The sequence below is a fragment of the Podarcis erhardii genome (assembly GCF_964252035.2).
Source record: "Podarcis erhardii genome assembly, chromosome: 3".
Taxonomy (NCBI): Eukaryota; Metazoa; Chordata; class Lepidosauria; order Squamata; family Lacertidae; genus Podarcis; species Podarcis erhardii.
In genome coordinates, this window is record NC_138507.1 from 93,814,897 (window position 1) to 93,840,105 (window position 25,209).

General features: G+C 44.5%; 2 protein-coding genes and 1 long non-coding RNA gene across 4 annotated transcripts in view; 1 reads left to right on the forward strand and 2 right to left on the reverse strand.

Annotated features, from left to right (window-relative positions):
* The window catches only part of DISP1 (dispatched RND transporter family member 1), an 87,114-nt gene extending 75,598 nt beyond the window's left edge, over window positions 1-11,516 (reverse strand). The window contains exon 1 of one of the 2 annotated variants that reach the window (XM_081857774.1): window positions 11,228-11,516. In XM_081857774.1, coding sequence (XP_081713900.1) covers window positions 11,228-11,407 — 180 coding nt within the window. In that variant the 5' untranslated portion in view covers window positions 11,408-11,516. The remainder of the gene's footprint in view (window positions 1-11,227) is intronic. The other variant, XM_081857775.1, reaches the window with a different exon arrangement.
* An 80-nt stretch (window positions 11,517-11,596) lies between these two features.
* LOC309339665 lies at window positions 11,597-13,861 on the forward strand. Its single transcript, XR_014155516.1, has 2 exons — window positions 11,597-12,891; window positions 13,272-13,861. It is a non-coding gene; the product is annotated as an uncharacterized lncRNA (long non-coding RNA).
* Window positions 13,862-17,098: 3,237 nt separating this feature from the next.
* Window positions 17,099-22,248, reverse strand: FAM177B (family with sequence similarity 177 member B). The gene is made up of 5 exons (XM_081857841.1): window positions 22,084-22,248; window positions 21,107-21,265; window positions 20,425-20,491; window positions 19,724-19,821; window positions 17,099-17,378 (listed from the first exon to the last, which is right to left on the reverse strand). The coding sequence occupies exons 1-5, from the start codon at window positions 22,108-22,110 to the stop codon at window positions 17,181-17,183; spliced, it is 549 nt and encodes a 182-aa protein (XP_081713967.1). The 5' UTR covers window positions 22,111-22,248; the 3' UTR covers window positions 17,099-17,180.
* Window positions 22,249-25,209: the final 2,961 nt, after the last annotated feature.

Here is a 25,209-nt window from a genome sequence, read left to right on the forward strand (position 1 = left end):
CCACTTTAGCTAATGGGGCCTCCCGCTGCTGCTGCGCCGCAGTTGCACGATTTCTGTTCTCATCCTGAAGCAAAGTTCTTAACCCGAGGTACTATTTCTGGGTTAGCAGAGTCTGTAACCTGAAGTGTATGTAACCTGAGGTACCACTGTACAGTACTTCCAGTAACAGAGGCTGCATACTTCTCAATATCAGTTGCTGGGAAGCACATGTTCTCTCTCAGGTACCTAGAGATGTACCTCTTCTCTCTAAGATTTTTTAATAAAAAACCCACCACACATTGATATGGGAAACAGCAGTCCTTCAAATAACCAGGTCTCAAATTATTTGGGGTTTTAACATCAGAACTTTGAAATGTGTCCAGGAACAATTTGGTGCACTGCAGATCTTTCAAGAGTGACAAGATATGCTCAAACTGGCAAATTGAAACTCAGGAACCCCGGCAGAATAGCATAATATATAGCACAATGGCTCAGCAGGGGAGGAAATCAATAAAAATCTTTAGCTAGCCAAATAACTTGCTCTAAAGTTCGCTTGGAATCTCAAGGCTGAAATAGATTAACCATAGGACATGTCACTGAAAAACTCACGCAAAAGAGTTTTGCCAGGTTTAGTTCCTGCAATAAAATTCTGCCTTCCACAGCGTTTTAGGATTGGCACAGCATTCCAGGCAGCTGTTGAAGATATGGAGCAGTACGTATTTGGCTCATGATCTAAGGTGATGAAGAAACACATTACGGGTTTTATCCAGTTCTGATGTGTTTCCAGCCTAAGTGTCTTTCAGAGCTATGGCCAACATTGGTTGTGAAGGATGATTTATAATTTTACACATGCTCTTCCACAGCAATGCTTTTATCAGTTTATACAGCGTTTCACAATTAACCACTTGTTGTCTGAGGTTTCAGAGATAAGCAGCGCTCTGATGACTGAAGCAGTTTCATCTGCTGCTTGAAATATATTCATCCATAAAAGTAATTTGTGCAGATTTGACTTTACCTCTGAGTAGATAGATTGTTCTGATTTCTTCCTGTACATTAAAGCAATATATATAGGTATAGTGTACTACTGAACAAACAGCAAGCACTGGTTTTCAAATGGGTAAAAAAGCAGCAGAATATAAGTACCGTATTAAGTATTGGTGAAATTTCAAAATATTTGAAAAAATTAAAAATTCAATTGGGAATATTTTATGATTGCCTTTTAGCTGGTACTGGTAGAGAGGCTAAGTCACCATCCCACAGTTAACCACTGAAGAAATAAAGCTTGTAGATCTGTTCTAGAGTGCATGAAAACAGGTATGACTTTCCAACTTTAGATAAGAAGCCACCACCTCCAGAGCCAACACAAAACTGAAATAAAGAAGACTGGGGTAAGGGTGAACACTGCAGAAAGGGGAAAGGGAAAAGCAAGCACCACATGTGTTTTCTTCAGAACTGATCCAAAATAGTTTTCTTTACATCTTGCTAGTCACTTTCTAGAAGGCCATAAATAAATCACAGACATTTTTTAAGCAGTGCTTGAAGCCAGCTATTGGGGGGGGGGCAGCTTTCAAGCCATAAAAAGCACTAGAGGCAAAACAATATTCAGATGTGAATGTATGCCAAAGTGAAAACCTATATTTTAAGAACCCTTTTGGACAAAGAAGCATGCATGATGTGCAGGCATGTCTGAAGCCAATGTGACACATTAGAAAGCAAGCAGGAACAAGTTTCTCAGACATAGCAGTCTACTTCATGAGGGGCTGGTTCCAAAAACTGTAAAGCTGCAATCTTAGGGATATTTACTAGCAAGCAACACACCCCCCCCGAACTTGGGAAGGCTTACTTCCAAGTAGTACAAAGCTCTAAGCATCTACATAAAACTGTCAATGGGACGTTACATTCAACTGCAACAGAATTCAGGTTTTTTTACAGACATCTTTTAGTTACCAATAGTAAAATTTCAGAGGACTATTGTTTACGATAATGACAAACCTTGGGACAGCTTATCTTCTTATGTAATTAAAGCGTTGCGTAATCTAGCTAAATCTTTACTCCTGCAATTAAACTCCAACAATACGAATTTTTAAATTCCTGGCAGTCTCAAGCAAAGCTCACATAGCTATTCATTAAGACACTATGGTGGTGCTGAGTTTTAGATGTGCAGATATTAATTCACCCTTTCCATCTCCTAGGCTGCAATCCTGGATATATACTTCCAAATAAGCAAACCTGCTGATGGGGGGGGGTGTGGCATGTACTCCCTTTTTCTTCTCATTTCCTCAGCTACAAATTATGAGAACATTATACCACACCATATCATGAAAAAATGGGCTGTTGCTATGTTGTTTGCTAATACCACAATTCTTGATTAAATATGCAGTTATCTGAAGTCACACATAAAAGGTAAAGGTAAAGGACCCCTGACAGTTAAGTCGCAAACGACTCTGGGCTCATCATCTCGCTTTACTGGCCGAGGGAGCCGACGTTTCTCCACAGACAGTTTTTCCGGGTCATGTGGCCAGCATGACTAAGTCACTTCTGGCAAAACCAGAGGAACACACGGAAACACTGTTTACCTTCCCACTGGAGTGGTACCTATTTATCTACTTGCACTTTGACGTGCTTTTGAACTGCTAGGTGGGCAGGAGCAGGGACCAAGCAATGGAAGCTCACCCTGTCGTGGGGATTCGAACCACCAACCTTCCGATCAGCAAGCCCTAGGCCCAGTGGTTTAGACCACAGAGCCACCCAAGTCCCACATAAAACCCACTAAATGAGGTGTGGGGTAAAAGATCTGGCTGGCTGGCTGGCTGTTGGGCTGCCCCACCCTGTGCGTCGTTTTGACAGACCCACCCATCACTCAACCACCTCATCTCACCCTTTAAAAAAACAACAACCCAACCCTCTTATAATTCTAGTATTGTTAGCAAAAAAGGAACCCAGAATAATCTCTCACTGGAGCAAGCTCACTCATATACAGTCATACCTCGGGTTACAGATGCTTTTTTTCAGGTTACGGACCCACCAAAACCTGGAAGTACCAGAACGGGTTACTTCCAGGTTTTGAGGGAAACGCTAAACTGTGCTTTGCACATGCACAGAAGAGCCGAATTGCAACCCGTGCATGTGCAGACATGCCGCTGCGGGTTGCGAACGTGCATCCCGCACGGATCATGTTCGCAACCTGAGCATCCACTGTATACTCTAACCTAGATAGACAAATTTGTATGGTATTATTTTTAGGCCACTTTTCCAAAAAATAAACCCTAACCAACCCTGAATGTCCCAACATAATTGTTTCCTCTCTCCCATCTATAATTGATTATGCTGTTTCACCACAAGAGTAGAAGGAACACATAGTTCAGTCCTGAGAGTCACAGAATTTCTTAAAAATCCACTACCCAATTAATATGGTCAAAACAAAATAAAAAAATTCTTCAGATACAAAAGTGTGCATGCACACAAAAGCTCATACCTAGAACTAACTTAGTTGGTCTTTAAGGTGCTACTGGAAGGAATTTTTTTATTTTGTTTTGACTATGGCAGACCAACACGGCTACCTATCTATAACTGGAACCAATTAATATGGGGCACTCTTTAAAAATTGATTAACCTAACCCATCTATCAATACACTGCAGGCTATAAATGATAGTGGTGAAGGAGACCAAGAAATGGCAAGATTTTCGAATAGAAGTTTAAATGGCCTTTTTGATGTGGGGAACGGCACACAGTAAACAAACAAGGATTAAGAAGGGCTGTATTTTAATTCTGAGACAGTAGAGAGTTCTGAGACAATGTTGGCCAGTTAGGAGCATCTTTTGCCAGAAGAAGGGGATATCTACCAAGCAATTTTGCAGCCTATGGCAAAGTCTTAACTAGCAACTTTGTTTGAATAGACTAGTAAGCATTTTCTTTGTTCAGACTTAAAGACACACACCCATGCAGTGAACGGTAATTTATGGTTGAGAAATAAAAGGTTTCCAATGAAGCATTCTTAGTTCACACCTTTAAATCAGCCATTAACCCTGAAGCACAACTGTAATGTGAGAAATATCATTCTTTAGCATTCCAGCTAAACCGGAGGTGTGTGAATTGTTCCCACAGTTAATCCTTTTTATTTTTTTAGCCCCCCAACAGAGCCTTGAATTTTAAGGTAAGTTTACTCTAGGACTAAATACACCTAACTTAAAAAGGAACAGAAGAATTCACTTCTCCTGTTTCTCAAGGTGCAAATATTTTACCATTTTAAGGGGTTACGGTTTTAAAATTGTGGATTTGTAACTAGAATGTGCAATGCAATGCAGTAAGCTCACAACTTGCACAACTTGTGCACATTCAGCTTTACAAGCGCGGCAAAAAATAAAATATAAATAAAAAGGGGCCAGAAAGAGGATGAGGTTCTGTGGGAAATTACTTTGGCAATCCCACCCACCATTGAACCCAACGTGTTTTGACTATACACTATTTTGGCTTTAGGTGTGTAAGTTGCGGGCTTATTGTCCTACTTAACATTTTCACAATGTTCAAGCAGTTTTCTATATTTCTTTTATTTAAAGCAATTTATATCCCATCTTTCACCCTGTGGTTATAATTTAGAATCATAGAATCATAGAGTTGGAAGAGACCACAAGAGCCATCGAGACCAAGCAGGAAACACCATCAGAGCACTCCTGACATATGGTTGTCAAGCCTCTGCTTAAAGACCTCCAAAGAAGAATACACACATAATACAAAGCCAAATTACACAAAAACAGAATCTTAGTTAAAATTAGAAGTACAGAATTCAATCCTTTATCTAATAACACTTCAATCCTAAGTCACTAATGATGTTCAAAGTCAGCGTGAAACAGAAATGCCTTAACCTGTCAGAATCCACCCATTGTAGGAGTCTGCCTGTTATTGGGAGAGGGAGAGCAGGGAAGAAGAGTGTTTCAGAGCCAGGGTGCCACATTCAAGAAGACCCTGTTCCAGGTTCCCACCAAGTATAATGATAAGACAACCAACAGGGTATTCTCAGCAGATCTCAACTTACAATATCAGGAGAGGCACTCTTTAAGCTAAATGGCCCCAAACAGTCCAGAGCTTAAAATCAAAGTTAACACCTTGAATTGGACTCAGTGATGAACAGGTAGTCAGTGCAAATGTTTCCAAATTGTGTATGCCACTAATATGTCAGTACCCACACAGCATTTTGCTCAAGTTGCAGCCTCCAAAGCACCCTCAAGGGCATCTCCACAGAGAGCATCTTACAGTGGGCAAGCTGGGAAGCTACTAGGGCATGGACTACTGTGACTAAGCTATCTCTGTCCAGGAACACAGAGCATGACAGTTCCCATCAGCCCCAGCCAAAATGGCCTATTGTCAGGGATGATGAAAGGTATAGTCCAACAGCATCTGGAGGGCCACACATTCCCTATTCCTGCTTTAGGGAGAGTGCAACCTCACCCAAAACAATCTGTGAACCCAATTCCTAAACCCGGGAACTCCAGTCTGCAGCAACTCCATCTTGTCAAGGTTCAACCTTAGCTTATATAGAAATACTGAATGTTTGCAACACATTTTCAGAGAGGGGGAAATTATGTACTATAGTGAAGAAATTACATTTATTTAAAGGATTTCATAACAACAGTCATAGGTTTTTCAGACACAACATTTTAAATAAGCCTTCATCTGATGAAAGTAACTTATTTAAAAATGTGTCTGTGTAGGAAGGCCTTGGGATGCAGGTGGCGCTGTGGTCTAAACCACTGGGCCTAGGGCTTGCTGATCGGAAGGTCAGTGGTTTGAATCCCCGCGACAGGGTGAGCTCCCGTTGCTCTGTCCCAGCTCCTGCCCACCTAGCAGTTTGAAAGCACATCAAAGTGCAAGTAGATAGATAGGTACCGCTCTGGCGGGAAGGTAAACAGCGTTTCTGTGCGTTGCTCTGGTTTTGTCAGAAGCGACTTAGTCATGCTGGCCACATGACCCAGAAAAACTGTCTGCAGACGGCTCCCTCGGCCAGTAAAGCGAGATGAGCGCCGCAACCCCAGAGTCATTTCCAATGGGACTTAACTGTCAGGGGTCCTTTACCTTTTAGGAAGGCCTTACTGGGCAAGAGGGACGCGGGTGGCGCTGTGGGTAAAACCTCAGCGCCTAGGACTTGCCGATCGTATGGTCGGTGGTTCGAATCCCCGCGGCGGGGTGAGCTCTCGTCGTTCGGTCCCAGCTCCTGCCCACCTAGCAGTTCGAAAGCACTCTTAAGTGCAAGTAGATAAATAGGTACCGCTTTACAGCGGGAAGGTAAACAGCGTTTCCGTGTGCTGCATTGGTGCTGGCTCGCCAGAGCAGCTTCGTCACGCTGGCCACGTGACCCGGAAGTGTCTCCAGACAGCGCTGCCCCCTGGCTTCTTAAGTGAGATGGGCGCACAACCCTAGAGTCGGACACGACTGGCCCGTACGGGCAGGGGTACCTTTACCTTTACCTTTTACTGGGCAAATTTAAAATGTAAATGCAGCTCAACTACACACACTTACTATGGTCTACTTTCAAGACTTATTTCAGATACAGAACAGTTCCAAATCACTAGTTCTGAGAAGTAATACAAGCTTGAGTGAAATATCTTCTAAAAAAAAGCTTAGCAGTCAGTCAGTACAAAGAGAAAAGTCACAGTCAGAAAACGTTGTGAGAGAAGCTTCTTCAATACTATACAATACATGCAAATAAGTGCTTAGCCTCACATGGTTTCAGCATTAATTAAAAACACCCACACATAATGGAGAATTTCTAATACTACTTATATTGCAAAAAGTTACTAACCCACTTTTAAGAGCGCAAGAGCACATTAAGTCACTGTCCATCAGTTCTGCCCCTCAATTTCCCCCTCCCCAGGGATTCCTCCAAAGTAGCATGTGAGCATCTTCTGGAAATGCTATTAAGGCTTAAAAAAAAAAAATTAGTCTGGCTTTTGGTGTCTGGTATGGTGGAAGAGTTTTAATAGTAGGTTTTATTTTCACTGATTAGGCTTTTTAATGCTTTTAAAACACTGTTAAGCTGCCACAAATCTTCAGGATAGAGTTTTGTGTACAAGCCATTAACATCTGAAGAGGATTCCAGAAAGATGAAAAATATTTATTGAAATTTTATGAACTGAGCAGTTTGGGGGGAGGGTTTCAAAACTTAGTTGTGCTTAGGCTTTTTTCCCATTGATTTTACAACTCTAGCCCTATTTGGGTGGTTGCTGGGGGAAAAAGAACACTCAGATGATCCCAATCATGCAGGCTTGACAACAGATTTGAAATATTCCAAGATGTTGTCACCTGACATCTGTCTCATGCTCATTCATACACCCCTTGGCTAACACCTAGTGGAATTATCTGAAATGTTCCAAAACGTGGCTAAAAATTCACTACAACTCATTAGACATTGCATGTGAGTGACAAACTGTATCCTTCCAGAATACCTACCCCACCTGTTTCCCATCACTTTGTGACTTTAGGATTTAAGCTACCAGGAAAAAGAACAAAAAACCTTAACTCTGGTCTGTTAGCCAACTTTAAGAGGGTGACTAATCTCAAAGAAGAATACTGTACATAGCATTTGAAAAGAGATGCTTTATGTGGGAAACTGACACATACTGCTGTAAAATATGAAGATTTAGGAGTCAGCATTGTAAGAACTCTTATTTCTTTCCTGGAAAACCCTTTAAAACATATTCCGAGTTCCAATGTTTGACACTGTCTACATCTCCAGTGCAGAAGCAGGGGGTGTGGGGGAAGAAGAAATGTTCATACTTATTCTGGGATGACCCAGAATAAGAATAACCCAATATCTGAAATAGTAACAGGCCAAAATATGGCTGAAGGCCACTTCCATTTCACTAACAAAAAATCCTTGAGGCACAACAGAGAAGTTAGAGCATCTTTCTCCAAGCTTGTGCCTTCCAAATATTTTTGGACTACAACTCCCATCAACCAATGTTCAGTAATGATGTTCAAAGCATCTGAAAGGTTCTAGGCTGGGGAAGGCTGAGTTTAAAGGGTTGCTTCTTTCCCCTCTTCCTCCACCAGATGTGCTGGAAAGTATCCAGAATTCTACATCCCATTCCAAACAGGAAACCTAAGCAACTACTAAAATCAGCTGGATAGCCGATGAGGTGCAAAGGTTTACATTACTACTGAATAATTGTTTTGTTTCTAATTTAGCCATGCTCTACCTTAAAAATTCATCAACTCAGGAAATTCACATGATTGTAGGTTTGCTGAGGAGCACTGATATGTAAAAAGGTTCACCTTATAACATTTTTATGATGGTCCTACTATGCTGTTGATATACATGTAATGAAATCCTATACAAGTTTACTCAGACCTAAATCCCGCTTACGTTCAGTGGGACTTACTCCCAAATACGGTAAGTATGCCAAGGGTTGCAACTCTAGGTTCACCTCCGTTTAAGGGAAGACCAGCCAAGGTTCTTCTGACATGTGGAACATTAGGTCCGTGGGGTTGCGGCGCTCATCTCGCTTTATTGGCCAAAGGAGCCGGCATACAGCTTCCAGGTCATGTGGCCAGCATGACTAAGCCGCTTCTGGTGAACCAGAGCAGCGTATGGAAACGCTGTTTACCTTCCCGCCGGAGCAGTACCTATTTATCTACTTGCACTTTGACGTGCTTTCGAACTCCTAGGTTGGCAGGAGCAGGGACCGAGCAACAGGAGCTCACCCTGTCACGGGGATTTGAACCGCCAACCTTCTGATCGGCAGGTCCTAGGCTCTGTGGTTTAACCCACAGTGCCACCCGCGTCCCTAATAAAAATAAGTTACCTTTATTTATTTCTCTTGTATTCATTTGTATCAATGAGCTATGTCTGAGTTCTTTTATGACGGGCGGGGACTGAAAGGGGAAATTAAGGGGGAAACCAAATGTTGTCAATGTGTTTATTTTTTAAAAAAACTACACAAACACACAAACAGTGGAAAATGACATGTTCTAACCCACCTCAATGATAAAAGAAATACTGTCAAGCCTTGATATATTTGGAAGAGGGGAGATGAACATAAGCCTTAGCTTCCAGTACTTTAAAAATGCAATCCCTGTTGCAAACTCAAACTAAATTCTGCCCCCTCTGAGGTAAAAAATAAATAAGTGGAATAATATCTGGAGCCTCTGTTTCTACTACAGGGTAATAAAACGACCAGAGCCTTTATTAATTCTGAACAATCCAAGACAAGCAGCAGTCGTTTTATAAATGTTATGGCTAAAGTTAAAAGAGCTTTCTTTGCTTTGAATATGTGCTTAGCACAGGAATGTAAATATTCTGATGTAGCAGATTCTTGTACACCAGATAATTAACCAAAGGATTATTGGGACTGCGGCTCACTGAACCAGCACAGAAGGTCCCATGTACACTCTCAGACACCTCCAATTAAAGGCTCTCAGATGCCAGGACTGAGAAACAAATGAGACCTTGAGTCTGCTGCTAGGCGAAGTAAACAATACTTAACTAAATGGATGAATGGTCTGACCCAGCATACAGAAACTTTATATGATAATGCATTCAAATATAATTTCAATTAACCCCAAAAGGCAGTGAAATTCCCTACTGTCTCTGACTTAAGTGTCAGAGATGGCTTTGGAATTGGATCCAATTTTAGGGCAGGCAGGCGACACTAGGTTAAAATGGCCAACAGTCATAATGATGGAAACTGAAGTCTAACAAGAACTGGAGGGCATCATACTGACTAGCCTTGGACTAGACAAACCATGTGGTCCTTTCCCTCAAATTCCACCTTCCATGTTTGACCTTCAGTCAACATGTATCTTTTATCTGTAAAAGCCCCTTTAGAAAGATACCGTATGTGTGCATAAGCATCCTCTTAATACCCAATTCAAACACACACGAATAAAAATCCAGCATCACAGAAAATAACTAATTAAAGGAGTCTTATTCGAATCAAAGAATGAGCCATCAGTGGAACATTTCCCATCTCCCTGCGAAGTAGAACAGGGTTCTGTCAGATGATGTTTCTAATAATAACATGACCAGACAGCTCTATTTGTGGAGATCACAAAGCACCTTTTCAGCAATTCCGATCCCCAGAGTCCAGTCCTCAACCAGCAACATAGGAAGTGGCCATATGCTGAGACCATTGGTCCATTTAGCTCTATGATGACTGGAAACATCTCTGCAGGCTCTCAAGACAGTGGCCTTTTCCAATCCTTCCTACAGATGCAAGGGAGAGAACCTGGGACCTTTTCTGTGCAAGGTATGTGTGCTTTACAACTGAGCTATACGAAAGTCCCCATACACAGATGGAGAACAGCACAGACTGTGTTGCCTTCCTAGCTCTTTTCACATATTTAGTTGAATAAAAGATCCCTTAAATTCCCCACGTCACCTCCAATGCTCCTTGTGCAATTTAGAATCCAAAAGGAAGCACATCATACTCAACACAGCAGTAGCCAGAGTAGTGTCTTCCAGATGTTGTGGACTACAACTCCCATCAGCCCCAACCAGAAAGTGATCAAGCGTGATAGCTAAATCAACATCACTACCTTGATTATGCCTGCCAGAACTTGAGTCAAGTTTCCTCCCTAAAATATACAGAACACCACATACAAGGGGCATGTTTGCATGTGAATAGTGCAGGGAAACAAAGCCGTAATGGTGATGAAACCTAGATTTGGGGTGAACCTGAGGAAAGCAACAGTCTACCTAAGGAAATCCTCCTCCGTTCCAGAAGATGGATACAGTACTAACAAAGAGTCGGATGTGAAGCTCATTTTGGGTATGCTGGACCTTATGCACCACTGGAAAGGGGTTTGTGAGGCGGGTAAGAGAGAGGAAAATTCTACACACTTTGCAAACAATTGCATACGAGAGTTGTCACTGAGACCCGAGAGAGAAGATGCTTAAGCTCTTCAAGAGGGAGGCGGTTGTAAGTAAAAAATCGCAACTCTTCACTTTTAGCATTATTTAGGAGGAAGGGTATTGCAGCCAACCGTAGAGCCAGGCTTGCAGAAATGCAAGCCCTTCGTTCGTCCCCCAGTTTGCTGGGCCAAGCGCGGCTTCACGAGCAGCGGGACCCCCTCCTCCTCCTCCTTCCCCAGCGGGTCCTCGCGGCTCCCCCCGCAGTCGCGCGCTCACCTCCCCAGTCCGCACAGACAAGGCTGGGCCTCCTCTGCAACCGAGGCGCTGGCTACCTGTGCAAATCCCCGGGGCAGAAGCCCCCTGCCCGTCCCCACCCCGCGGAGCGCAGGACCAATTCCTACCTGGGTCGCTGCGAGGGGGCGGTCCCTGCCCGGCTTGCTGCTGAGGGGGCGCGTGTGGAGCTCGTCGCCCTCGTCGTCCTCCTCCTCCCCGTCCTCTCCCTTTCTCTCCGCGCCGCGTCTCTCTGCGGGGCAGGAAGTGAGCAGCCCCTCTGGCGTCCCCCGCCGTGGCCCTGTTACCATGGGACGGAATCCCTCTCGCTCCGGAAATCACTGCCGGGAAGAGGTCTGGGCCAGGGAGAGAGGGAGAGGGGAGGGGAGCAGCCGCCCATCTTGAGCGTGGCGCGCAGGCGACCCCGCCATCTTGAGCGTGGCGCCACCCCGACGCGGTCTAGGCTCGCTGCAGCCGCGGCTGGTATAGGGCAGCGGGTTTTCCAGGAGCAGGGAGAGGTGGAAAAGCTTGGCGGCTGGTGCGCGTGCCCTTGCTCCTTTCTAATACGTTTACCCCTTTGAGGAGGGGAGGGATATACTACCATTTTTTGACTCAGGGTCTCATAAAAACCTAGATCGAATTGCGAAATGCAGCTTGGGACGGTTAGATTATATACTTGAAATGCATGGTTTGAATGTATGCCGGATTCTTGGGGTGGGATAGGCATCTAAGCCTTGCCCCCATTTCTCTTTCTCCTTTCGTCGCCCTTGTGTTGAATTTTAGATTGGAAGCCCCTCGGGGCAGGGATCTGCTCCTTTTATACTCTGTAAAGCGCTATGCACGCTGATGGTGTCATATGAATAACAACGCAGGGAGCTCTCGCCCTTCTTGTAAACTTCCAGCGCCTCTCCCCATATGAACCAACCCCGGACCCTGCAATCACCACCTGAATCCCTTTTCTGGCTGCCCTCTCCCTGGGTTTCCATCCAAAAGATGTAAACAAAGAAGGGGTCTTTTCTGTGGTGGCTCCTCACTTGTGGAATGCTCTCCCCAGGGAGGCTCCATGCTGGTGCCAACTTTTTCCATTTTAAACACCAGGCAAAAGAAGTTCCTTATTACATGCAGTTTTGCCTATGATTTGAATGGCTTAAAGTATTTGTTGCCTCTTGTACGGCAGGATCTGCAAGTCCTGCCTTTTATTGGTACAGATGTGTTGTTTAAGTTTTTATTGGTGGTTTACTATAATTTGTTCTAAACTAGAGTTTATATTTTGTTTGCTTTGAGTCACCTGGGAAGAAAGTGAATGATGATGATGCACAGCAAAGGCAAAAAATAATGAGTGGGGGGACGACAAAGTAGAATATGGAAGGAAGGAAAGTAGGAAGGAAATGGTAGATTTGAAAGAGACTGAGGAAACACACACACACAAACAAGTTGACCACAGGGAGTATGCTGGATGTTACTGTAAATGAATTTCTCCTAAGTCTTAGCATCCAGTTGGAGTCTGAAAGAAGTTCAATGAAAAGGTGGATTCACATGGCTGTGGAAGAATGATAAAGTAGCACTGCCCTTTGGATTACATAGACATTTCACATGTCTGTCATGCTAGGAGGTGATCCTGCTCGTAGAAACGGATAGGGGAATAAGGGTTAAATTTTGTCAATTTCCCCTTCAGCCTCCTTCATTCTGAAGCATCCCCAAGACTCCTGAAGCATATTTGTGGAAGGACCTTTACGGGGAAGGGGATGCTGGTAAAAAGCACTCTTAGCAACTTCTGCTAGCTGCAATTCTATAGGTAAAGGTAAAGGTACCCCTGCCCGTACGGGCCAGTCTTGCCAGACTCTGGGGTTGTGCGCCCATCTCACTCAAGAGGCCAGGGGCCAGCGCTGTCCGAAGACACTTCCGGGTCACGTGGCCAGCGTGACAAAGCTGCATCTGGCGAGCCAGAGTCGCACACGGAAATGCCGTTTACCTTCCCGCTGGTAAGCGGTCCCTATTTATCTACTTGCACCCGGAGGTGCTTTCGAACTGCTAGGTTGGCAGGCGTTGGGACCGAGCAGCGGGAGCGCACCCCGCTGCAGGGATTCGAACTGCCGACCTTTTGATCGGCAAGTCCTAGGCGCTGAGGCTTTAACCCACAGCGCCACCTGCGTCCCTTCAATGTCTATTCTATAGACATTGCCAAATCCAGGAGAATCCCCAGGCTGTTACCTTGGTCCTTTGAGGGAAGTGCAACCAAGTTCAAGACAGGTTGCAAGCCTGCATCCAGATCAGCCTGCTGCCCTGTCCTGACTTTGCCTGAAGAAGCAAAGACATGTCTCTCTGTGTGAAGGAATAATGCCTTTGTTTAATATGGTGCTCTGCAGTTTATATAAGCGCTTGTTGTTTTTTAAAGTCTGCTTTCCAGTTTATTGGGGTCACATTAACAAAAGGTGGGGGTTTTTTCATTGATTAGGCTTATTGGTTAATTAATTAAGGATTTAAGCCCTAATTTTCATCCATTACATAAATGCTGGAAAGGTGAAATGCTCAAGGAAAGAATATAGCTGGGGCACCTGCATTTACTTGAAGAAAAGCATGCTGTTTTCAACCACAGGCAGTCAGACCTGGGGAGCAATTTGGCATATAATTGCTACCACCTCCTAAGGCACAGGACGTCTGACTTTGTTCCCTTTAGCAATGAATTATGGGGGGGGGGGGGGGAGATACTGAAGTGTTTTCAATTGTGTAACTTTTAAATTATGAAACTTTTGAATGGTGGTTTTTTTAAATAGGAAGGTGCCATTAAGAACAATGTACTGTTGATATACTTACATTATTTTCATGCTTTGCTGTGAATCTCCCTGAGTATCCAGAGATAAGATATGCCCACGAAGCGATTATGACTAATAGCTGAGGACTGTAAAACTGAAGTATAAACAAAGCAGGAAATAATCGCAGCTAGACTGCTTTTTCACCATTTAAGTGAAGTATTCAAGAGTGAGGCTTAGAGTGGCTGGGGAAATGCAGCCAGATGGGCAGGGTATAAATAAATTATTATTATTGTATATAGACCTTGCTGGCTATGAAAATCTGAAACGGTGGCCCTGACATAAAGCTCTTGTCATGGTACAGATAATCCTTCCCATGGACACCAGGTTGTTTCTGTACTCTCACGTCTTCTCAGAGAAGGGGAAAGAGTTGAAAGGGATGATAAGAATATTTCTGACTCAAGCCTTAACACTGTTAAAAATTCACTCTCTTGCTCTGCATAACAAACATAATCCCCTCAGGAACTGGATAACCTGTCAGTTGCCAGATTCACATACTTACATAAATATATTCTTATCTATGGGGTTTTATGCTCAGGGAGGCTCCAATCCCCTATAACCTTTGAGTCCCAAAAACATTTTCTTTGCAGACAGCTGTGCCTTACACTAGATCTGACATCTTTTTTCTGGCAAGGTTCCTATGGGTTTGGTGGGGAGGGGGCTAACACGTGAGCTTCCAAATGTCATTGGAAATACAATTCCCATCACCCCTGATGATAGCCCTTGCTGCCTTGGGCTGCTAGGAGTTAGAATCCAACATCTGGGGGTGGGGCACAGATTAGCTACCCCTGCTTTCATAACTGCTGTAATAGGAGAAAGCTGCACCCGTTGAATTTAAATTAGTAGGCAGATTTTAAAGCCACAGAGTCTCCAGCATGAAGAAAAGGCAGCAGCCTAATTGGAGACCTTTATTCCATCTAAAATAGCAGGTGTTTTCCCTGTGATAATATTCAGCTATGTTCGATGGTCACACATCATACTTCGCTGAATAAAAAAGGCTCTGGCAACTGATGCTTCTTCTCACCTTTACAGTGGGAACTTGGGCAATAAACTGGTGTTCATCTCTGTAGGATACATTCGAACTTATTGCCTCTGAGCATTTGTGAAGTCTGCTCCTTTAGTATTGTATCTCCAGATGGAGATTCTGGGAAGATTTGAGGCCCAGTGTGTAACTTTAAAAAAAACAGCAACACCTTTTTCATTAAGAGAATCGTACTAATTCTGGTTTATCAAATAATCTCCTGAGACAACCAGGAAATTGTGTAGAATGTACGATATACATTGAATGATGCAAACAAGAGTCATACAGTGAGATCAATTTCCTATAAGTGTAACTTTAAATATGCTATCCGATTCTGTTTGACTGGTTTAGCATGATGACCTCATCTTTGACTGGAGATGGAGGAAGGCACTGGTGTTATTTTGTCCAGTTGATAAATCACTTGGCCTGGAAACCAACTATAGCAGTGGTGGAATACCTATGGTCCTCTAGATGTTGCTGGACTGCAACCCAGCATTCCTACTGGTTACGCTGGCTGGGGCAGATGAAAGCTGGAGTCCACATCTGGAGGGCTAAGAGTTGTCCCACCACTGTTGTAGAGCCTCCCCGCTTCTGTCTTTGCCACCTATTCCCATGACTACAGTTCAAGACTAGGTGTATTTTTTAAATTATTTTTTTTTGGATGTCTGGTCATTTTGGGGAGACCCGGAGGTGCTTTGAAAAGCCATCATTGTACTTTGCATGCTGTGCCACAATATTTGGTAAAACAGGGTGTACAAGTTTCATAGCTGCACACTGTGGTTCCGCTCCTTTCTCCTGGGCCATGTCCAGAAAGTGGTTTGGGGGATGAGTGTTCAGATCCCTGGGCTCTCACTTCTGGGGTACCTCAGGGTTCCGTCCTCTCCCCCATGTTTTTTAACATCATATGAACCTGCTGGGAGAGATCATCAGGGAGTTTGGGCTGAGTGTTCAGCAGTATGCAGATGACACCCAGCTCTACCTCTCTTTTAAATCAGTACCAGTGAAGGCCTGGAGGCAGTTGGAGGATGGATGGCGGCTAACAGATTGAGGTTGAATCCTGACAAAAAGTACTGTTTCTGGGGGAACGGGGCAGGCGGGTGTGGAGGACTCCCTGGTCCCGAATGGGGTAACTGCCCCTGAAGGACCAGGTGCACAGCCTGGGAGTCATTTTGGCTGTCCATGGAGGCGCAGGTTAATTCTGTGTCCAGGGCGGCTGTCTACCAGCTCCATCTGGTACACAGGCTGAGACCCTACCTGCCTGTGGACTGTCTTGCCAGAGTGGTGCATGCTCTAGTTATCTCCCGCTTGGACTACTGCAATGCCGGTGACCCGGAAACTGCAAATAATCCAGAATGCGGCAGCTAGAGTGGTGACTGGGAGTGGCCGCCGGGACCATATTAATACCGGTCCTAAGAGATATGCATTGGCTCCCAGTACGTTTCCGAGCACAATTCAAAGTGTTGGTGCTGACCTTTAAAGCCCTAAACGGCCTCACTCCTGTATACCTGAAAAAGCGTCTCCACCCTCATCGTTCAGACCGGACACTGGGATCCAGCGCTGAGGGCCTTCTGGCGGTTCCCTCATTGCGAGAAGTAAGGTTACAGGGAACCAGACAGGGAACGCCCTTCCATCAGATGTCAAGGAAATAAGCAGCTATCCTATTTTTAAAAGACATCTGAAGGCAGCCCTGTTTAGGGAAGATTTTCATATTTAATATTTAATGAACCCTTGAGTCACATTTGGCAATGATATCTCAGGGGCATTCCATAGAGGACAGACAGACAGCCAAACAAACACAAGCCACTTTCCAAAATGTATAGTAGATTCTTCCTTGAATAAAACAAACACTTTGTGTCAATAAACCAAATAATTACTCCCTGACATGGTGGGCTGCTAAAGTGCCAATTCAAACCCAGATTACAACCACCAAATGAACAGGAACCATTTTCAAGTTGAATGAATTTGTTGTGAAAACAAAAGCAGCCATGTCTCTTTTTACTAGAAGTCTGTTGTCTTGGGACAACTTGAAAAGTCAACCTCAAAATTAGAGATTGTCGTGCAGTGCCACCTTGTGGTAAAATATAACGAGACTACCCCCAATTAAAATTGACGAGTTTATATTCTGGGCATGAATGGGTCCGTTCAGCATGAAGTTCCAGTAACAAGGCAAAGCTGTGTGGTTTTTTTATTCAAAGCATTCCATATTTAGATGTGCATCAAGTGCTTATTTACAAACTTGACAGTGGCTAAAGTTCATTTTGGACTGGGGAGGCTACCTTCTTCAAGTTCATTGACCACTGCGACAGTGTTTTCCAGAGAATATGCAGGTGTCTCTTTAGAATCAGTGGACCCATATCCAAAGCTCTGCCTCTCCAGGTGCTCTTTTTCATTTGATGCAACAGTCCCCTCCATCTCCTGCATCTCTTCTCCATCTTCATCACTTTCACTTTCCTGAAACGAACCCCCAGACAATAGCAAATTCAGGGCACAAAACCAAAACAATTTGTATGTCTTAAGGGAGGCATGTGACAACAGCTAAACAAATATTTTCTTATTTTACATAAGAGCCTACTGGATCAGGACAGTGGTCCAGGATGTCCACAGGAATCTCACATTCTCCTGTCTTGCAGTTTCCAGCTGACAAGCCAAGTGTCCCCATCTTATATTGGTGCAGCTTCCACTTCCTGCCCAAATGTATAACCTTACATTTGTCCCTACTGAAATTCATTTTGTTAGCTTGCGCCCAGTTCTCTAATCTGTCCTTAGCTTTAGATACCCCTCCCAATTTGGTGTCGCCTGCAAATTTGAAGAGCATCCCCTCAATTCCTTCATCCAAGTCATTTATAAAGATGTTGAACAACAACAGGCCCAGGACAGAACCCTGCAGCACCCCACTTGTCATTTTTTTCCAGGATGATGAGGAACCTTTACTGACCACTCTTTGGGTTCAGTCAGTCAACCAGCGTTCAACAGTGGAAAAGACTCTGAAGATAGTGGATCCTCCTTCATTGGAGATTTCAAAGCAGAGGTTGGATGGCCATCTGTCATGGATGCTTTAGTTGAGATCTGTGCATTACACGGGGTTGGACTAGATGACCCCAGGGGGTCTCTTCCAGCTCTACAATTCTATGATTCTATGACCGTGGAGGCAAAGCACAGCCATCATGGTTAATAGCCATTAATAGCCTTTACCAATTTTTTTATAATCAAGTGGTACTTAAATTTTGTGAAAAAAATAACATAAGTATTAAAAGTAAAGGGACCCCTGACCGTAAGGTCCAGTCGCGGATGACTCTGGGGTTGGGGTTGCGGCGCTCATCTCGCTTTATTGGCCGAGGGAGCCAGCGTACAGCTTCCGGGTCATGTGGCCAGCATGACTAAGCCGCTTCTGGCGAACCAGAGCAGCGCACGGAAATGCTGTTTACCTTCCCGCCGGAGCGGTACCTATTTATCTACTTGCACTTTGACATTCTTTCGAACTGCAGGATTGGCAAGAAGGGACCGAGCAACGGGAGCTCACCCCATCGCGGGGATTCGAACCACCGACCTTCTGATCGGCAAGTCCTAGGCTCTGTGGTTTAACGCACAACGCCACCCGTGTCCCTTAACGTAAGTATTAGTGGAAGCTGAAACGTAGCAGAATGGAAACAGCACTGATTGTGATAAACACATAACAGGACAGCCTCCCCATATTCCTAAGCCACAGCCCACCCTATTCAGTCTAAGGAAAAGCTTTTGGGAGCCCTCAGGAAGACACCAAGGGGGAGAAGGAGAGAGTGAAAATGTCACCTTTCCTCCCATCTCCTTTGCTGGTGTTTCTCTGGATGCAACAACATTAGAATTTAGGTATTTCATCAGTTGTAAAGGCAGACCTCAGACATTTTGAAGAAAAATAAGTGTTGTTGCTTCCACAGTCAGCCTCAGCACAGCTGGAAACCACTTTTGGGTTTCTGCATCAGAGGCTGACTTCTCACAAAACAGCGGGTGAAATGGTAAATCTGTACCTCGTTTGCCTGCTGTTTTGAGAAAGACTGGCCTATGATGCAAAGTCTATAAGCAGTTTCCAGCTGTGCTGTGGCTGACCCTTGCGGGGGCAGGGGAAAGAGAAGTCTTCTATATGACTCAAAATTGCATAAATTCAGGCTGGAGGTGTGAGAGAGTGCTATCTTAAGAAATGCTCCCCCATCCAACACTAAACTAGGTGTCAGGGAAAGGGACTGCAAGTTTTCTAGGAAAAGATGAAGTCTTGTGGAGTCCCACCTGCTACAAGTAATTCTTATCAGCTGTTTTGGAGACTTGCTTGCGGAAACAGTTAAAAGGGACCAGCAGGAATACAAGATGTTTGTTTTGGGAAGTGAGTGCTAACATGCCTTTAATATTCCCATGTAACCCAATTTCAAAAGGACCCTCCTTTGTTATTTCCTGCCAAACTTCACAGCCAGGCCCATTTTTCTTTGCTCTTCAGAGATCCCCACATCCAAAGCTGATTGCATTCCAGCTTCATCTTTATTGTCACTCAGCAGACTCACAAGAAAACAGGAGGGCTTATCCCTAGCAGCTTCTTAGCCTCCAATGAAACAGCCAGATAACCGGGCAATCGGTAAACAAACAGATTTGCTCTGAATTCTCTGAAGAGTTGCCAGAGAAAAGGAGGTCGTTCCCTGGAGATAAATTCAATAGGATCGGTGCTGTGGGCCTGAGCCATAATAAAGCAACCCTAATTAACCAAACACAAACAATCCCAGTGATCTTAATTCCTGTTGCTTTTGCTCCACTTGGAGCTAGACTACACTTACCTTGTTCTGTGTCCTGTAGTATTCGTCTATTGCATATTGATATTTGGATTCATTGAGTCCAAACAGCGCGGCGAACTTCCCACCAAGAAATTCGCAAGCTGTAAGGATATTGAAGAAAAACAGCAATTGGGACCTTCATCTTAGAGAGAGAGAATAGAAAATGGATAGAAGGGAAGTGGGAATCACCAGTGGATCCCAACGGATGCAACAAGCCACATCCCACCTGAGCTGAGCTCATGTTGATCTCTAGCTTGTGAGCAGAGTATGTGGAGACCAAAAGATGGGCCATAGGGCAACTTGGTTTCTGTGGACTATGGATGCACATTAATCCTCCCACACCATATGCATCACATTTTAACTTCCATTAAAATGGCCTCCTTCAACCTGGTGCCCCTCCAGATGTTGTTGGACTACAACTCCCATCACCCCCAGCCAGCATGGTTACTGGTCAGGGATGATGGGAGTTGTAGTCCAATAACATCTGTTGGGCCCTAAGCTGGGGGTGGCTATAGTAAGATAGGCCTTGTTCCTGGTTTGCTGGATGAAGATGAAGCCAGACAGACCTCCTTACCCAGGAGCAGAAGACTTAACCAATGTCCACAGACCCAACATGGGCATTTTTTTAAAGCAATTGTGAATTGATGTGGTGACTGTTCTCACCTCATCAATCTGGCAACCATATTGAAAAGGAAAACGCTTACTAAAAAAAGTTGTTGCTGCTATTCGAAGGACCCAAAATCGCAGGTAACTAGCCCAGGAGAGGCCAACCTATGAAACAAAAGCAACATTTTACCAATGACAGTACAGAAACTCATTTGCCACTCCATTAACAGCAGGATTATATATTTGAGATCGGGGCTGTGGATGTCTTTTTTGACCTTAGAAGACAAAATGTCTTCCTTACAACTCAGGTGGAGAAAAGGGCCTTTTTTGTCGTGGCACCCAGCATATTCAAATGCCCTCTTTTAACAAAGCTTGCTTAGACCCCAGTCATTGCCAGGTATATATATTAATGCTTAGGCCTTCCAGCACCGGTACCAACTGATGGTCATTATCGGCTCTACTGAGATTTTAAATTACCTGATGTCATATGCTGTGCACGTATATTGCTTTTCAAGCACATTCAAAGCACATTATTTTTGTCAAGAATTATGGGCGCTGTTGTTACAATTCCCAGCAACCTTGAACAAACGACAGTGCCCAGAATTCTTTGCGGGGGATGGGTGGGTGTGGATTGTGCTTTAAAGGTATAGTGTGTATGCAGTGGGAAATTAGATACATTTACTTTAATTGCTTTTTGTTTTGTGTTATTAGCTGCCCTGGGAGTATTTTTTTTTAATGTAAGGTTATATACAAATTTGCTGTTTTTAAAAACATTCTCACAGTGTCAGGAAGTGGATTGTGGTCACTTTCCTCCATATCTTCTTCCTCTGTACTGTATTCTTCCATCGTTTCACCACTTGTAAAATGAATAATCCTCCTTGGAGGTTTTCCCCCCTTTGAACCTTCATCTCCTGGCTGTTTGCCACCATTTTCTTCTTCCTGCTCATCAGAAAGATGGAGATCAGCTGAGACAATTTTAGGAAAATTGTGGGAGCATCCATATGCATCATTATTTTTATTTCGCTCACGGTGAGTTGGTAATAAGGTTGTGCGCTGCACATATCCTCTGTGTATATATCATATACAAATATGGAATCTACTTAACATTCCATTGCACTCTTTGCAACTTTTGGACACACTTTTAGAGTGACCAGGAAACTAAAAACCAAGCAGAGCTATGAAGACAAGAGCAGGCTTGATTCTAGGGTACGAGTCCTCCAGATGTTGAACTACAACTGCCATCATCCCTGACTACCAGCTATACTGGCTGAGGATGATGGGAGTTGGAGTCCAACAAATATCTAGAGGACACCATGTTGGCTACCCCTATTCTATGATAACAGGGAAGAAGTTCAGGACATACAAACACACCCCCATGACGTGCCTGAGTTGTTTTAAATTTGTGCTTAGCTAGAGGGAAAGTGTCTTCTCAGGCAGATAAAGTACAAAATATGAGAGTCTATATGTGTTGATTATGAAGAGCTCAGGGCTTCAGCACAGTCCATAAAATCATATTGTGCACTTAAAATATTTTGCACACATATTTTACAATGCATTGGGGGATCGTGCTAAAAACACATCTAGCTCTGGAGCAGAAAATTTTGTTTACTGTTCCTTTATCTCCCAGCTACTGTGACAAACAGCAGGGGAGTTAAAAGCAGGTTCAAAGGATTTTCTCTGCTGCCGTGTGCGAGGAATTATAATAGGCAGCTATTGCTAAAGATCTACAGTATTAAAAACCCACAATAGTCACTCACCTTCAGAATCCCTTGGCTCCCTTCCATCACAGGAATGAAACTCTGACTAAAATGCTGAAGAAATTGGGAGGAAAACAAGAAAACATAACTGGGCCTCCTCCTCTTTTGGGAACATTAGCAGCTCATAACTGAAGACACCAGCTAGGAAAAGCAGAGTTGCTTCAGGAGGGAATTGCACTCATAAAAAGGGCTGGCTGTATTTGAATTGTGGGTTGGGCTTTTCCCCTCATGCAGATCTAAATGATTGCAACAGAGAGGTGGAGAGCCAAGAGGAACAAGTACCTGCAAAAATGATAGTTTAGGAGGCTGCCAAATCTGCAATTTCTTTTTTCCAAATCTAGTTTTAGGGATTCATTTTCAGCACCTCCTTTTTGATGCCCTCCCTCCCTCAAAATGTTTAACAAGGTTAAAAGTCACAGTGGTATTTGCTCTTTCCCAGCAGTTAACCAGCCAGAATCAACGCCACACCTTTGTTGAATGGAGAGAAGCCGCTTGTGACCTGGGATGCCGCGCCACCTACTGCTTGTTTTGTGAAAGTGCCACGTGTTAGGAAGTTACACGTAGCAATCGCAGATCTTCTAGCTATGCTGCGGATTCCCGACAGAACCGACTTGAACAAGCCATTTAGCGGCGTAGCGTGGGTTGTCAGCACCCGGGGCAAGGCAAGTAATTTGCGCCCCTAACCCCTAACCTGCCGCCGCTGCCAGCTTCTTCTTGCTGCTGCCTGGGCTGGGGTATTTACGGTAAGGTAGCCACGGCGGCGGGGGGTCCGTGTCAGGTGATCTGAGGCGAGTTGCCGCTGGTGCTACCGCCCAAACGACACCGCTTGCACGGAGGAGGAGGAGGGCAGAGAGGCGAGGAAAATGCAACATGGCCCAGCAGCTGCGGCGGCGGCGGCGGCGGCGGGGCTGTGAGGAGGGGCTGCCTGGCGCGCCCTCCGCGGCCCTGACGTGCGGGGACCGCGGCGAGCGCTGAGAGCCGCTGCCTGCCGGACGCCTTCAGCCCGGACGCGCGCACAGCTCGTCGGTTCCGCGAGACATGGGGCTCTGCTACAGCCTGCGCCCGAGGCTCTTCGGTGACTCCGAAGGCGGCGAGCGCCCCCCCCATGTTGCGCCCGGTGCGGCCAGCCCCCCCTGCACCCCCCACGCTACGCCACTGAAGCCATTATCTCGTTTTTTAATCAGAAGCTTTTGTCGTATGCATAGCAAAGAATAAGGCATAATCACACTTGGTATGGGGATATTTATTTTGAATTTAACTGCTCCAAAGCTTGAATGATTCTGTCCCACTCTGATTCATTCTGGTAATAGGTTTTAATTTATAGTGTATCAAGGTATTCAAAATTATTAAGTCAGTCACTGTAAGTAGTCCTAACAACAGTCCTATAAGGTAGGCCCGCCTTTCTCAATTTTGGGTCCCCAAATGCTGTTGGATTACAACTCCCATCATCCCTAGATGGGCCAGCAGTCATGAATGATGGGAGTTGTAGTCCATCAACATCTGGTTGGGGGCAAGGCTGAGAAAAGCAGAGGTAGGCGATTCTCTGCATATCGCAAAGGGGCAGAGGTTAAGAGATGGGGCAGCCAGCTGCAAATAAGACTTGTGCCGCATGGGAAACTGTGAAGGCACATTATGGGATGTGTGGGCGGGACAAGTTGCTGTTGCTGCTGATATTCCAGTTTCCACGATTGCTTTGCCTCTGACCACCCTACTGAAAGATACTGGCTTGCCTAAGTCATGTGGGGAGCTCATAGGCAAGACGAATTTAACCTGGGAGATGTCCCAGCTCAAGCGTGTAGTTGTAAGACACTATAATATACAGTGGTACCTCAGGTTAAGAACTTAATTCATTCTGGCGGTCCGTTCTTAACCTGAAACTGTTCTTAACCTGAAGCACCACTTTAGCTAATGGGGCCTCCCGCTGCCGCTGTGCTGCTGTTGCACTATTTCTGTTCTCATCCTGAGGTAAAGTTCTTAACCCGAGGTACTGCTTCTGGGTTAGCGGAGTCTGTAACCTGAAGCGTCCGTAACCCGAGGTACCACTGTACAGGGAAGCACCTTAGTTTAATAGCACAAGAAAAGCCTGCTGGATCAGGCCAGTGGCCTCTCTAGTCCACCATCTGATTCTCACAAGCAGGACCCAAGCACAAGAACAGTCCCCTCTCCTTTGGCTTCCAGCAACTGATATTCAGAAGCATTGCTGCCTCTGATAGTTGAGAGTGAACATAGACATCAGGGTTAGCAGTATCCATCGATAGCATTATCGTCCATGAATTTGCCTCCTGCTTTTTAAAAGCCATTTGAATTGGCAGCCGTTAACAGCTGCTATACTATGGTTGAACTATGGGGTTGCAACATTGGTACTTTGGTTGGCGCTGGGCTCCTGGGATGTCATCAAGCATTTCCAAAGGATGAATGACAGAAGAGCCTTTGCATGAAAGCTAGTTGCTTATTTCACAAGGAGACTTTTGACATATAAACTTTTAGGCGCCAAAAAGAGCGAGCGCCAGAAGGATATGGAAGAATTCACATACACACAACCCCACAACAGCTTGCCGTAAAAAAGCCTGTCGTTTCCCCTGCCTGGGGTTAAGTCTTGAGAGAAGCAGAGGCTAACCGAGACTCTGTTCAATCAGGTAATAGGCAACCATGCAGGAATAATTCAACATTGGTTTGTAATCTGGCCTAGCTCGAGTAATCAGGTAGGTTACAGTCGTCAAACTTCTCCTTATAGTATCTTGACCCATACAAGTAGCATGTGATAATTCACAAAATTATAAGCAGCATCACAATTCTTAAGTGCAGAGTTGTCTTTGCAACAATACATTAATAACCAGCTGTGTGTAAGGCTGTATCACAGGACTTATCGGGACACAAGCAGATTTTTTTGAATTAACGGAATCAAGTACCTTTGACCTCAGTACAGGTTCTCACATGCTTAGACAAAGATGCTTAGCTATGATACATACTAATCTTTTGAGCTCGAGCACTGCACGCTCAATGAAAACTTGGGTGTAACACATGCTGCTTTAGTGTTTCTTCATTGAAAACCAATAATCCTACTGATTTGTCTGAGATATCCAAAGGGGAAATTAAGCTTTTAGGGTGGCATGTCTCTAACAAAGC

Excerpts from the sequence above, each read along its gene's own strand:
- FAM177B (XM_081857841.1), bottom strand. The coding sequence starts at position 22,110 with ATGGAAGGGAGCCAAGGGATTCTGAAG. Across the intron at positions 20,492-21,106 it reads ACAATCCACTTCCTGACACT|GTTGGCCTCTCCTGGGCTAG; the intron begins GTGAGAATGTTT and ends TTTGTTTCATAG. Across the intron at positions 17,379-19,723 it reads ACTACAGGACACAGAACAAG|GAAAGTGAAAGTGATGAAGA; the intron begins GTAAGTGTAGTC and ends GGTTCGTTTCAG.